This window comes from Arvicola amphibius, chromosome 2 (assembly GCF_903992535.2).
Source record: "Arvicola amphibius chromosome 2, mArvAmp1.2, whole genome shotgun sequence".
NCBI classification, from domain to species: Eukaryota; Metazoa; Chordata; class Mammalia; order Rodentia; family Cricetidae; genus Arvicola; species Arvicola amphibius.
This window is the reverse complement of record NC_052048.2, coordinates 74472607-74487242: the sequence shown is the minus strand read 5'-3', so window position 1 is coordinate 74487242 and position 14636 is coordinate 74472607. Positions and strand designations below refer to the sequence as shown.

The following is a 14636-nucleotide window of genomic DNA, read 5'->3' as shown; positions in this document are numbered from 1 at the left end:
AGTTGAACACATGTCCTTGTGGAATGATTGAGCATCCTTTGCATATATACCCAAAAGTGGTATTGCTGGGTCCTGAGGTAGGTTGTTTCCTAATTTTCTGAGAAATTGCCATACTGATATCCAAAGTGGCTGTACCAGTTTGCACTCCCACCAGAAATGCAGGAGTGTCTCCTTTGCCCCACATTCTCTCTAGCATAAGTTTTTGATCTTGTCATCAATCAGTGCTTTTGATCTTGGTCATTCTTACAGGTGTAAGATGTAAACTCAGAGTTGTTTTGATTTGCATTTCTCTGATGGCTAAGGATGTTGAGTATTTCCTTAAGTGTCTTTCAGCCATTTTAGATTCCTCTGTTTAGAGTTCTCTGTTTAGGTCTGTGCTCCATTTTTAAAATTGGATTAGTTGTTCTTTTGATGACCAATTTCGTGAGTTCTTTATATATTTTGGAGATCAGTCCTCTGTCCAATGTGGAGTTAGTGAAGATCTTTTCCCATTCTGTAGGCTATCATTTTGTCTTGTTGATCATGTCCTTTGCTTTACAGAAGCTTTTCAGTTTCAGGAGGTCCCATTTATTAATTGTTTCTCACAGTGTCTGTGCTACTGGTTTTATATTTAAAAAGTGGTCTCCTGTGCCAATGCGTTCAAGTGTACTTCCCACTTTCTCTTCTATGAGGTTCAGTGTGGTTGGCTTTATGTTGAGGTCTTTGATCCATTTGGACTTGAGTTTTGTGCATGGTGATAGATATGGGTCTATTTTCATTCTTCTACAGGTTGATATACAGTTCTGCCAGCACCACTTGTTGAATATGTTTTTTTTCCATTTTATATTTTTTTGCTTTGTCAAAAATCAGGTGTTCGTAGATTTGCGGATTGATATCTGGGTCTTTGATTTGGTTGTATTGGTCCTTTGGACTCTTTTCAGGTTTTTAACTTACCAGATTGATTATAGATTTGCCTACCTCTTTGGATCAAAGGATGTCTTTATTACACTGCACCATCTCTTCTAAGAAAACTCTTTCAATTCCAGCTTGTGTCTTCCACAAAATCTTCAAAGTTTTCTATGTTCATATGTGTGTTTTTAATATTTCCTATTGGTTATCACTGTTTATAATGCCTTCTTTTTATTATTCTGAGTGGAGACCTTTCCCTTTAAGCATTTCTATTCTATTCCATTCTATTCTAGAACAACTTATGTGGCATTGTACTTGGTCCTTGGAAATTGTTTCACATGTCATACAAAGTCATGAGTTTTATTAAATGTGTTATACATATGTGCTATTCTATTTCCCCTCCCACACTGATCTTTCTTGTTACAAATCTCCCTCTTTTCCCAATAGTTCCTCCTCCTGCTCTCACATCACGTGTGTTCTCCCCACTCTCAATAAACCAGACTCAGAAAGACAAATTTCATTTGTTTATCTTACTCGCATAAACTGGACTTCATATGTGTGCATATGTATGATGTATGGTGAGGGGTAATAAACTAAAAGGAACCATGAAAAGGGAGGAAAAGATCTTAAGAGGGGGCAGGGAAGGGAATGAGAGCAAAATGGTCTCTGGAGAACTGATAATATTTCCCTATGAAATTACTGGAGCCCCATGCTTTTGGTAAGGTGCAACTTTCTCTATTGTAAGGTTTCTACATGGGCTCATTATAGGAAACATGCCTCCCCTAAATATACATATTCATTTTGATCAGCATCTACATAGTAATATCAGAGATTTTTAAAGGTTTTTGCTTGTTTGTTTTAAGGATCATTTCTTTTCATTCTGATTGTGTTGGTTAGACCTTCTTCATTCTTATTTCTTTTCCATTTGGTCTTCCTTTGGATGAGAATGGTATGCTAAGGTATTTTATTTACACTATTTTTATTTATGTTCCGTTTGTGTTTTAGTCTGCCTCTTAGTCTTAAGAAAGCGTCTCCTGACATATTTGCCACACATACATTAAATATCTCTTCACAAATTGTGGGTTTTAAAAGAGCTAACTTTTTTTTTTTGCTCCGTTAGTGCTTATTGACTTAAAACAGTCCTCTGTGTAGCATGGGGGTTACTGTAGCAGACAAGACACTGCTCTCCTTGGAAAGCTCTGCCTGCAAAGACTGCGCTTGTTCAACATCAGAAAACCTGGGTTTCAGAAAGGGCTCCATCATCTCTTGTCTGGAAAGCGTGGCTCACATCCGAATAATTCAGAAAAAAACGTGGTTTATGCTGAACATCTGCTCTCCCATGGTGGAGTCTGGCACTTTGGCCCTTGCTAAGCAGAGCATGCCTTTGTGGTGAGACTCAGTAGGAACCCGGGTTGAGAAGCTAAGCATGCCCGCTAGACACTGTTTCAGGGCTCCTCACCACTGGTTGCAGAAGGGATCAAGTACTTCTTTCTCTGTACCTCCCCTGGGAGACCGCCCTGGGGGCTTGTGCTTAGTTCCCAGGGACTTTATATCCTGCTGTTTTCCTTTTGCTGCGCTCACTCTCCTGTCTATCACTGTATTAAATCACAGCTATGTGAACAACTGTGCCCTGAGTCCCCGGGGTCGTCTAGCAAATTACATAATGTGCGGTTGTCTTGGGGCTCTTCCACGCTGGGGCCATAAGCTCTGTGTTCTTAGGGCTTGTCTACTTTCTGTACCCCTGAGTGACCCTCCAGTTTAGCCTTTAGGAATCACTGCGTTCCCTTTGGTAACATATTGGTTGCGCAGCTTTGTGGACCAAATTGAAAGTCTTTGTTTAAACTGGACCTGGTGCCACAGATCTGTAATCCTAGCTACTCAGGAGCCGGAAGCAAAAGGATCCCAATTTCAAGGCCTGCCCTGGGCCTTAGGTGGAGCCAACCATGGTTGCTCAGTGAGACCTCATCTCAAAATCAAGAGTAGAAAGAGGGCTGGGGATGTAGCTCAGTGGTAGAGACCTCACCTATCACGCATGAGCCCTGACTCTTTCATTTCAGAGGTGAGCAGAGCTCACTCTTACTTCGTTGTATTGCTGATATGGTCAGATTTTAAAAATATATTTTCTAGTTATTTCTGTGCTTAATTACTGATTTATTAATCTCATTATTTGATTTTTTTGATTTTACTAACTACTTAATTGTTACCTATGGCCTCGTTCTCCATCTTCAACTGTCCCCTTCCATCTTTCTTCTGTTCTCTTTGGTATGGAAAGTTGCCCAATTTTTCCTTCAGTGGAGCATATCTCGGCTGTGCGGTACTCTCACATCCTCATCTCTGTCTGTCTTTTAGGCCTGTGTACATTCACAAGCAAAGTCGTAGCAAACACGAACCAGAGTTTCATTTGCTTTAAAGTCACACCTTCCTTAGGAGAAGGAAACTCCTTCTCTAGTGGACTCCTCTGCGGCTAACAAATTCCCAGGGCATTTGCACATTTAAATCTGCTTTTCTTTTTTTAAGCATTTCTTATTTTAAATTATATTTTGATCACATTCATCACCTCTCTCAGGTCTTTCCAGATTATTTCCTCCTCCCTTCTCAACTTCAAGTTCTTTCTCAGAAACAAACGAACAGCCAATATAACAATAAACCCGCAAAGCAAGAAAACAAAATAAAACAACACCCAAACAGGAAAAAAAAATACCCCCTATCAAAATGTAACCAAATAATAGCACACAGAAAATCTATGGAGTCTGTTATGTATTGGTCAATTATTGTTGAACATGAGGCCTGCCCGGGAGAGGTTGATATATCCATGTTACTTAGTTGGAGAAAACTGTTAAATCTGATTTTCTATAGCCTTGATTCTTAAGGGACTAGCTTGGCCAGATAAAAATTATTTCTTCTCTTGAGTTTACTGAAAAATTATACTTTACTATTGTCACACTTCATTTTCTAAAACTGCTTGCTTGCTTATTTATTTATTTGCAGTGTGTGTGTCATTCTGTGTGGCCACTTAAGTGTCTTCTTCAATTTGTTATTTGTCTTGTTTTTTGAGACAGGAGCTCTCATTAAACCTGGGGCTCACCAATTGATAGACTGGCTGGCCAGTAAACTCCAGGGCCTTGCTTGTCCTCTTCCCCCGACCCCCAGCTGAGGCTACAGATGCATGCCATCATGTCCTACCTTTGCATGGATGCTGTGGGGTTGCAAACTCAGTGCTCGGGTTTGCAAGTGGCCGCTTTACTGACTGTGCCTCCATGCTGCTTGTATGACGTCCGAGAGGGTGGGAATACTCACTGCATACTAGGTTTAGGTTTTATAAGGCTGGATGTATAATGAATGACAGACAAGTAGGCAAAGTTTACGTTTGAAAATCATAATGGCTTGTGGATGCCCAGGAGAGAAGGCAATTGAGGAGGGTAGGGGACATAGTCCTACTTTCATTTCCGCAGGCTGCCAAATCTGATGACCTGAGTCCTGTCTTCAGGACCAGCCCTACGAGTTGTCCTCCGGCCTCCATGCTCGCTGTTTCACGTGCACATCCACCACATCCATACACAAACTAAGAAATGTATGGTCAGCATCAGCACTTAAGGGTGATGAAAAGAAGCCTTTACAGTTAATCTCTAGCAGGCCTCAAATAATCACATTGTGTCTTAAAAACACACACAAAACATTTAACAAAGAGTACGTCAATCAGAATTACAGCTGGCAAGACATTGCTCTTGTACCCAAGGTGTCCCAAGAAACACATGACAATGCTTGCTAATGGCAGGCCACTGTTCTGCCTGACATGGTAAGCTTTGTTTTTCATAAAGTCATTGGTTTTGCAGCATACGCAAAATGTTTTTCTTGCAGTCTTGGTTATTTTGTGTGACAGCAGGTGCCACCATGTACTGACGGTAGTCAGAGTACAAGGTGCTTGTAGGATTCCGTTCACTCTTTCTGTCATGTGGGGTCCGGGGATCAAACACAGGCTTGCCCGCTGAGACATCTCACTGGCCCCAGCAGGACAGTCTTTAAGGTATCTACATTATTTTCAGATTTTACTATTTAGAGAACAGGTGCCTATCAGTTTCTACAAATGGAATATTCAAAGATCAGACGGGAAGAAAGCATATTCCTTGATTTCTTACAAACTGGAATATAATACACAGTTTTAGTAAAAGCAAACCTACCTTTATTTGCAGGATGATGGTGAGTAAATTCCTGTCATCTTCAAACACTGCTGACAGGCTTGGTCCGGGGCCACAGGTCTTCTCTTCCAGCTTCTTGTTAATGAATGGGCTGGTGAAGGCGTCAAAGTATGAGTCAGGCACCAGATTAGGAACTGACAACACAGTGTTTTGAAAATGATTAATTGCCCCGGAAATGCCATCCTGTCAGAGAGAAAAGCACGGACATGGTGTAAGCACAGATGACAGCATTTATGGAGTTTTTAAAATTTTTTTCCTGTTGAGAGAAAATAACTCCTGTTGGGCGGTGGTGGCGCATGCCTTTAATCCCAGCACTTGCGAGGCAGAGGTGGGTGGATCTCTGTGAGTGTGAGTCCAGCCTGCTCTACAGAGCGAGTTCCAGGACAACCAGGGCTACACAAAGAAATTCAGTCTCAAATAAAAACAAAATAATTACAACATATTGTGATAAGATACATATTTGAAATATGAACAAAACTCTAGGAGATCATGAGAGGAGAGCCAAATAGAACTCCAAAGAAAATTTAAATGATGGTTAGAAGTTTATTGGTATTTGGAGAAGTTTATTGGTATTTGGAAATGGTTTCTATTCTAGGAATGTAAGCTGAGTAAAAATTAAACATAGAAACAAAGATTTATGCTCAGAGACATTCACTGTTGAATAACTAAAATAATTAGGGAAAACAAAAATGTTAAAAATGATGATTTCAGACTTATGAATTATGGTGTATATATATATACATATATAATGAAAAATGTTATAGTATTTCCCAAAGATGTTTCCAAAGTAATTAATGAAATGGACAAATGTTTATGATATAATGTTAATAATAAAGGAAGAAAGAAAAAAGAAAGAAAGGAAGGAAGGAAGAAAGAAAGGAAGGAAGGAAGGAAGAAAGAAAGGAAGGAAGGAAGGAAGAAAGATGGATAGAGAACACAATAGAACCTCAAATTTAAAAATGTGTCCAAGTGCATATAACCTCATGGTAGATTAGGTATACAGCATACTAGAATACACAAAACAAGTCTGGGAGGAAACATTATTATTATTTTGTGTTGATGAATTTGTGGGCTATTGTTAAAGAACAATGAATAACCAAAAATCAGAATTTTCTAAGGTAAAATATGATTTTGAAAAGACTTCGAAAGTGGCGTTTACAATAGCTGGTGTCTTAGACTCTGCTCAGAGGGACGCTTTCATCAATCTATTTTTTGTGCCACACTGAATTGTCCTCTCCAGGAAGTGCCTTGCCAAGCCTCTGATCTGTCCCAAGGCAAGGGGACTGTGCTAACTGCAGTCTTACCAATCAGCTGAGCATAGGAACTTGGTCATTATTTTAAAGGTTGCTTACTTGCAGATATCAGATAATGAAATACACACCAGAAAATCTTCCAAAGACGGCTCGAAGAGTAGTGACTGCACCGTCAGAATCAGTTCCGTGAGGAACATGGGGATGAGAGATTCATCTTCTTCCTGCTTTTCCATTAGTGGAGCCCCCTGGAAGGACCACATGCACACTGTTACAGAGATCCTACCTAGCAGAATGTGATAAAGGAAAGCAAACATACAAAGGTGAGTGGACTCCGGTTCCCACAATGAGCTGGATTCAGATCCTTGGTTTGTAGAAGTCTTTCTAGGAAAAATACCATAGGAAGAACAAAAATAAAACCATTGGAAGATGATACAGCAATGCAAAAATAAATTTCTTTGTATAAGTGAAAATGCAAGCAAACATGGAAAACAACTTTAAATAGAAATCGGGCAGCATCGAGAGTGTAGCAGAAACCAGAGGTCTCAAACCAGACCAAGGACTCTTCGCAATGAACCCTGCGACCAAAGCTATGCGGATTAAAGGGTTTACCATGTCACACCACAGCTGCCATGATGAGACTGATGTTTTCTTTTATTTTCTCTTAAATTTTATTTTATTGGAAATTTGAGGGGTGGTTGCAAGGGAAGAGTACGGTTGCAAAGTGATGGGAAGACGAACGGGATCAGAATACATGATGTGAAAGACGCGAAAAATAAATAAAGTTAAAAAAGAAATGGAGTTCATACACTCGATAGAAACCACAACTTGTAATAACCAATATTGCACCAGATATGCATTTGTTAATTTCTGTTGCCATCATAAAACATCCTGACCGAAAACAGCACAGGGGAAGAAAGGGTAGACTAGGCTTACAATTCCAAGATATAGTTGTGGTGATACTTTGTGCAGAAACAAATAAAGCTTGCCTGAAGATCAGAGTGTGGAACTAGTCACACTAGCTAGCCCTAGAGACCAGGCAGGCTGAGGTTTCGTAGAGACAGCATTCAGTCTGAGGATTTGTGGAGACAGGATCTCACCCCCTTTGTCTGAGGATTTCCTAGAGGTAAGAACTAGGGTTGGCTGCTCCACTGCTTTGCTCTTTCAGCTTTCACCCCCCTAATATCCGCCTCTGGGCTTTTATTAAGACCAGTGAGAATTTGCACAACATATTGTCTGTCACTGAGCAGAGGCCAAGGAAGCAACGGAAGCCACTAGCTACATCACATCCATGGTCAAAGACAGAGGCAGAATGAATCCTTGATTGTTTTTTTTTTAACTCCGTCTACTAATTATAAATATACATTATATATCCCAGTACATATACTCCTACTTCTATCACCCAGGGCTCAGCCTAGGAAATGGTGGCTTTCACACTCAGGCAGGCTTTCCTCATCAGTTAACAATCCAAATAATTCTGATAACAATATGGACATGCCCAAGGGCCAATCTGACGTACATAGTTCTTCATTAAGACTCCCTTCCTCAATGATCATAGATTATGTCAATTGGACAACTAAAAGTAACCAATATAATATTCAAATAGAAATTTCTCTTTTTCCCAGAATATAGAAAACCCCAGGAAAAATCACAACATAAAGACACCCAGAGACGCGATTTTTGTCCAAATGTACCTTTTTCTCAGTGACTTCGGGCTTCTCTTCAGTAATCCATTTCTGAATAATGTCTGCTGAGGGCGTTCGCTTGAGTTTGTCAGAGAGAAAACTCAGAAGCGAGCTGGCAGTGTTTACTGTTAAGACGTGCAGGGTGTTCTGAATTAGGTAGTCATTCAGACGGATGAAGCTTGAGGAGAAAGGCAAACACGTTCAGCTTTCTGTGATTACTTCATTTTCCTGATAGCAACTCTAAGGCAAGGATTTAAAACAGAATGGCTCCTGGAATTTCAGTTGAATTATATTAAAACATGAGATACTTCGGAATTATTCTTAGACCTTTTTCCCCTGAAAGCATAACTATATTCAAATACAGGACATTGCTTTAACTATTTTCCTAACTTCACCACAGGCTATTTGATGAACAAGACGTGTGATAAGAATATTGCACCCAGCTCATCTGGTCAAAGGGCCACAGGAGTTCCTCAGGGTGCTTTAGGGGAAAATCCTATGCATACAATGCATGTAACTTGTGTCTGTAAGTAAAGTCTGAAATCTTTGCCATTTGGTTCCCATGGTGCATGTCCTGTGGGATGCTGAAATGGTGCGTGTAACACGTGAGACTCACACCTGTAGCGCCGCACTCACGGTGCACATCAGTGTTCTTTGATAGCAGTTGTTAGCCCGAAGGCACCAATTTGTGTTCTTACTGGGGTATTGGCCTTACAAGCTGTGTCTGATTTCCACATCAGAATTGCAGAGCAAAGCCTTTAGGCACTGAGCCATCTCCCCAGCCCATGGCTTGAGAAGTGTAGATTCTCTGTTCTAATCCCGAAAGGAAGAAGATGCTCTCACCATGTGAGCCTCGTGCAGTGATGTCTTTTGCTGGCCTGTTCTGTGTATGTCATTTTTTCAGATTCTCCATAAGTTGGCAAATCAAATGGTGCTTCAACGAGATTTGCAATGTTTATCTTAAAGTAGTCTAAGGGCAATACAAGGGACAAATCTGTAAAAATTCCACCTTTCAATATTGATTAAAAGAAAAAATAAAAACACAAAAGCAACAAACTCCTTTGATTTGTGAAATGACTCCGAACCCCCGAAAAAAGATAGAATTTATGCTTACAATTCATGCATACAAGCACGAGTTTGGAACAAATGAAAAGAGAACAGCTGTTTAACTCAAAGGGAAGTGAGAGTACAGAAGAAATAGTATTCTAGACGGCTGCCCCTCTGGACTCTCCCGGTTGGTTCTCAGCCTTCATACCCTCATAGGGCTCGAACACACAGTCATCAGGAATAAATCCCGCAGCACGTAAGGCGAAGCGGCACGACTGCCTGACCACATTTTTCGCCTCATTTCGGAAATCATCGAGGCGCTCTGTGACCTAAACATCCATGAGTGAGTATAATTAGTCAAGGCAAAGTCAGGGTCCTAAGAAGAAGGGAGTCCGAAACTTGACCGACAGCGTCTATTACCTCCTGTAGTCGCACGATTTGCGCAGCCTTGAACTCCTGCAGGGTGTAGGTGTGGAATTTTTCAATATAACAAAGTCCCATAAAACTCAGTTGGTAGCACATCTCATTAATCTTAAGAAGAGCTGGTCGCAGATACTGGATGAAAAGAAGAATTAATCATTATTTAATTTTTAAATCCTATATTGTAAAAATATCTCACACCAAGTAGGAACTTTCCAGGGTCATTTTTGTGAAAGAATTACTCAAGTTATCATAGTTATCATAGTTTGCCCAGTTCTCTCCTTCACTCCAAGAAGGATGCATGCCTTTTAGCTAGTAAAGGAATAAGATTGAAGGCAAGTAGCAAAAAGCTACACATCTTAAATTTCCTTGGCTTTAGTTAATGGCTACTAAAAGACTTTATAGTGTCCAGCCACAACGATCACAAAAGGACCACTTATTATACTGATATATAACAAGACTAAACTTTACTCTAAATTTACCATGGCTAACAAGATGCATCGGAAAAGATACACAGAGTCACAACTGACTCAACACTTTCATCCTGATAATGTGTCCAGGAGAAAAAAAGTACACGTAAGTACTTATGTTCAAAAATATTTAGAGAATTGATAACATGCTTAGAAAAAATTATGCGTGGATATTTATTTGTAAATGCATTTATTTGTAAAAGTATTGCTTGTAATTGCCAGAAAGTAGAAACAATTCAAATATCTATCAAGACATAAATAAATAAAGTAGGTATAACCACACAAAGAAATATGTTTAGCCAGTGAAAATAAATGGTATTTCATAACACAAATGCGTTTTGTAGAGAGTACATTAAGTAAAAAATGTCAATAATATTGTATGAGTTCATAAGCGTACAGAATAGGCAAAGTTATAGAGACAGGAAGTAGGTGTTGGGGAGGAACAAGAAATTGGGGAGAAATTGAGAATTGCTATCCATAGCTAATGTAGCCTTTTTTTAGGGTGATGGATATGTGCCAAAAATTGACTGTGGTGATGGCTAGTCCATCCTGTGCACACACTAATATACTGGGGTGGGTAAATACACGGCAAGCATGTGAATTATGTAACAATGAAGTTGTTAAGGAAAACGCAGGCACAGGTGCTTACAAGATTGGCTGTTTTCATGAAATAAAAATTTCAGGGCCAGCAAGATGGTCCAGCAAGCAAAAGACCTTAGTTCAATCTTAGGGACACACCAGGTTGAAGGAGAGAACCAACCCCTGTATGTTGTTCTATGACCTCGACACACACACCATGGCAGTCAGGTGGATGGACACACACACACACACACACACACACACACACACACACACACACACACAGAATAAGTAAAATGCAATGACATATTAAAAGCAGGGGCTAGAGAGATTGCTCAATGGTTAAGAGCGCCAGCTGTTCTTTCAAAGAACCTATGTTTTGTGCCCGGAACCCACATGACAACTCACTACTGTCTGTAACCCCATCCCCAGGGGATCCAACACACTCTCTTGGCTTTCATAAGCCCTGCACACACACAATACACAGACAGGTATGCAGGCCAGCACACCTATACACACAAAATAAAGATTAATTTTTACAATTAATTCTTACATAAAAATTCTTACATAAAACAATTTTTACAGAAAAAATTTAAATCCCATGCTTCTTTTAGCCTGGTCTAAAAGATTCATCATTGAAGTCACTTCATTGCATGCATTGCGCTTCTGGAGAGTTGGTTAGCAGCTAACGGATATTGAACCATGACAGTAGACAGTAGGTAGATTCCTAGGTAACTCTTAGCTTAGAAAGATGAGAACTTTCTAGCAGACTAAGAAGAAATTTAAGGGGAGGTACTATCACGACCAAGACACCGCTGGCAAAGTGACAATTCTCAGCACATAAGAGAAGAGGACATGGGGACTGGGAAAGGTCATTTAAAAGACAAATCCAGAAAGAGTTTTGCATAATGACTAAAGACTGTATGAGCTATGCAGTAGTTAAAGCATGGTCAAGAAGCTCAAGTGGCTAATGAAGTTAAAGATGCAGAGTCTGAGGGTAATGCTGTGCAGGAATGGGATATCCCTGCATACTTCAGCATGCTCATTGGGATGGATGATCTGAGATGATGCATCCTACAATCTGGCTTTGCATGATTAATTGGAATTATTGTTGATCTCTATTTATCTTAGTTCTCCCGACCTTTTCGGTTGTACAAGTGACATGGCCACAAAAATCAATCAGCTTGTTCTCCAAGAGCAGCAGCTGTAGCTGCTGACCAGAGAAGGTGACTGGTGTAGGCTGTGACAGATGAGGTGGTGGCCTGTACAACACCTGATCGTAATTCTCCATAAATGGGGCTGGGGAGCCTGTAGCCCCACCCCCTTAGAGAAAATTAACATCTTAAGATTTCTAGGCTGCCCCTAATCGAAGGAGACCTGTGCCTCTCTTCTGCCTTACTAGTCTTACTTACTGCCCTAGTCAAGGGGCAGGAACCCAGATGACCGGACTGCTAGATGTGACAGGACAAGGACGCTGAGAACTTTTACCAAGATGAAATAGTCTGCGTCAGGTGTTTGTACACTCGTGTCTGTGACCAAGTCACACTTTTTTGCCCTGTAATTTTTTTTAAAAAAAAAAACAAGATTAAGAAATACATACAGGATTAACAATGAACAGATTTTTTTGTAGCGCTTTCCGACAGCCGGTGATTTTTTTGGAGCGGACATTCTTCCTCCAAACGCTGAAAGCCTTCCATTTCCGGAAGAGTGAGAATATGGGGATCTTGGTGAGTTCTCTGTGGTACAGATACTCCTGTTCCCATCGCTCGATCTCGATGAACTCGATGTCATCATTGTAAACGTGGGTCACTGCTTTTTTGCTAATTGTATAGTAGTCACTTTTATTGATGTTCTCATAACTTACGACCCTGTGGACAAACACCAATTGGAACAAATGGATAAAGTATTCAGCACAAGAATAAGCAATAGAAGTGCTTTCTGTTGTAGAAAGACAAACGTATTAAAGGTGAATACCATTTAAAGTCGAACCAAATACTCACAAACTTTCGAGTTAAAGAAACATCTCAAGAGAAGAGAGAAGAGCTAGGTTTAAACACTGGATGATTCATTAGAGAGAGTCTACATTAGCAATACATTTAATCATTACACTTATGTGATCTTTTCAACAAAACAAATACAATATAGACATTTTTCTTACATTTATGTACATATTTTGCAGGTGTATGGTGATGAGAAGACAGCTTGTGGGAAGTTTTCTCCTTCCTCTGTGTGGGTTCTGGGGATCCACTCAGATCCACAGGCTTGACTACAACTATCTTTACCCACTGAATCATCTGCCACCTTCATTACTGACATCATTTTTCTTGAGACAGGATCTTATATATAGTCTTGGCTGTCCTTAAACTCACTCTGTAGACCAAGCTGGCCTTGAACTCACAGAGATCTGCCTGCCTCTGTCTCTCAAGTGCTGGGATTAAAGGTGTGCACCACTAAGCCTGGCTCCATTATAGATATTTTAAACTCAATAGTCTTTTATGCAAGCTGCTTTAATTAAGTTTATATTGATTATTCTCATTAGAGATTATTCAATATCAGTAGCACAAAAGACCCTTAAACTATTTAGTACTGACAGAATTGTAAGAAAGATGAAAGAAACCATGAATTAGGAAGAGTATAATTAAGATTCAAATTAAACTAAAATAATGTCTAATTCATCACAGATTATTGTCAAAAAAACATTTCGTTAAAGATACCTTTTTCATCTGCACTTTTCATCAAGGGCATTCTTCAGCTTCACATAAAAAAGAAAACTAGACCAAGAAGAAATTCAAGAACAGGATGAATTAAAAGGAAAAATTAAAGGTGGATTCTATAAAAAAAATCTTCGATTTAAAATTGTTTAATAAGAATTTTAAAGTACAAGGGTATTTTCTGAAATTTTAGCTAAAGTGACAAAATATGTGCCACTTAAATGAAATAAAACAAGTGTGAAATATGCTATAACAACTTGTCAAAATATGTTCAAGAATTTAGGAGAGTCATAGTCATAGTTGTGGAAAACCTAAAATCACAAGACAGTGATTAAACACAAAAACCAAAGCTCAAATCATTTCTGCTAGAGTGGGGGCTCAGTGGTTAAGACTGATGGCTGTTCTTGCAGAAGACAAGAGTTCAGTTCCCAACACCATGTCAGACACTCACAACCACATGTTACTCCAGCTGCAGGGGACCTATTGCCCTTTCCTGGCTTCCACAGGTCCTACACTCATGTATACATATCCCCAACCCTCAACGCACATAATTAAAAACAAAAAAATCATTATAAGCACTAGATAAAGAGTAGACAGTAACACTAGAAAAACCAACTTTTTCCACATGTGTGTTCTGTTGTTGGTTCTACACTCTGAATCAGGAGTCTAAGCCCCTTTAGAGTAAGTAGCCTTGGACATCTGTGTCATGCCTGTAGTGGTTGAAGGTAAATAAATTAAGACACAAACGGTCAGGATGTGCAACCTTGGCTGTCCTGGAACTTGCTCTTTAGACAAGGCAGGCTTTGAACTCAGAGATCCGCCGCCTGCCTCTACTTCCCAAGTGCTGGAATTAAGGGTTCTGGGGATTGAACTCAAATTCTCATGACTGAAAAGTAAGTACTTTACTGACTGAACTATCCCCTCTGCCCTGAATTTTTTTTTACAAGGATCCAACCGAATCCAGTCAGTAGACAGAAAGGGACAGCCAGGTCAAGCAAATCCCATAAAAATTTAGATGGTGTGTGCAATGTTCTGTAATCTTATTTCCTTAGGATGTCTTGTCCATTGATGAAAAGTCCTTTTCCAAATCCAGGTCCCAAGATGCTGCACTGTGGGATCCCAGAGTGATGAATCTCCACCATCCCAAGACGCTGCACTGTGGGATCCCAGAGTGATGACTCCCCACCATCCCAGGACGCTGCGCTGTGGGATCCCAGAGTGAGGAATCTCCTCTAGCTATTCATAATTTGTTTTCAGCTTATACCCAAGAAGAAATAATTTACCAATCAGGGTCATTTTTAAAAAATCCTAATCAATGTTATCTAGACCCAGTCAACTTTACTCTTAACCAGGGGACGGGAGCTGTGGCTTTTAAACAAAGGTCATGTTC

At 39.9% G+C, this 14636-nt stretch overlaps 1 protein-coding gene across 1 annotated transcript in view; it reads right to left on the bottom strand.

Moving 5' to 3' along the window:
• Dnah6 (dynein axonemal heavy chain 6) overlaps positions 1–14636 on the bottom strand; it is a 190608-nt gene that overhangs the window by 166087 nt on the left and 9885 nt on the right. Inside the window, exons 4-10 of the mRNA XM_038319156.1 lie at positions 12136–12403; positions 9487–9621; positions 9275–9395; positions 8863–8989; positions 8029–8197; positions 6466–6582; positions 5067–5267 (exon numbers count right to left, since the gene is read on the bottom strand). Coding sequence (XP_038175084.1) covers positions 5067–5267; positions 6466–6582; positions 8029–8197; positions 8863–8989; positions 9275–9395; positions 9487–9621; positions 12136–12403 — 1138 coding nt within the window. The remainder of the gene's footprint in view (positions 1–5066; positions 5268–6465; positions 6583–8028; positions 8198–8862; positions 8990–9274; positions 9396–9486; positions 9622–12135; positions 12404–14636) is intronic.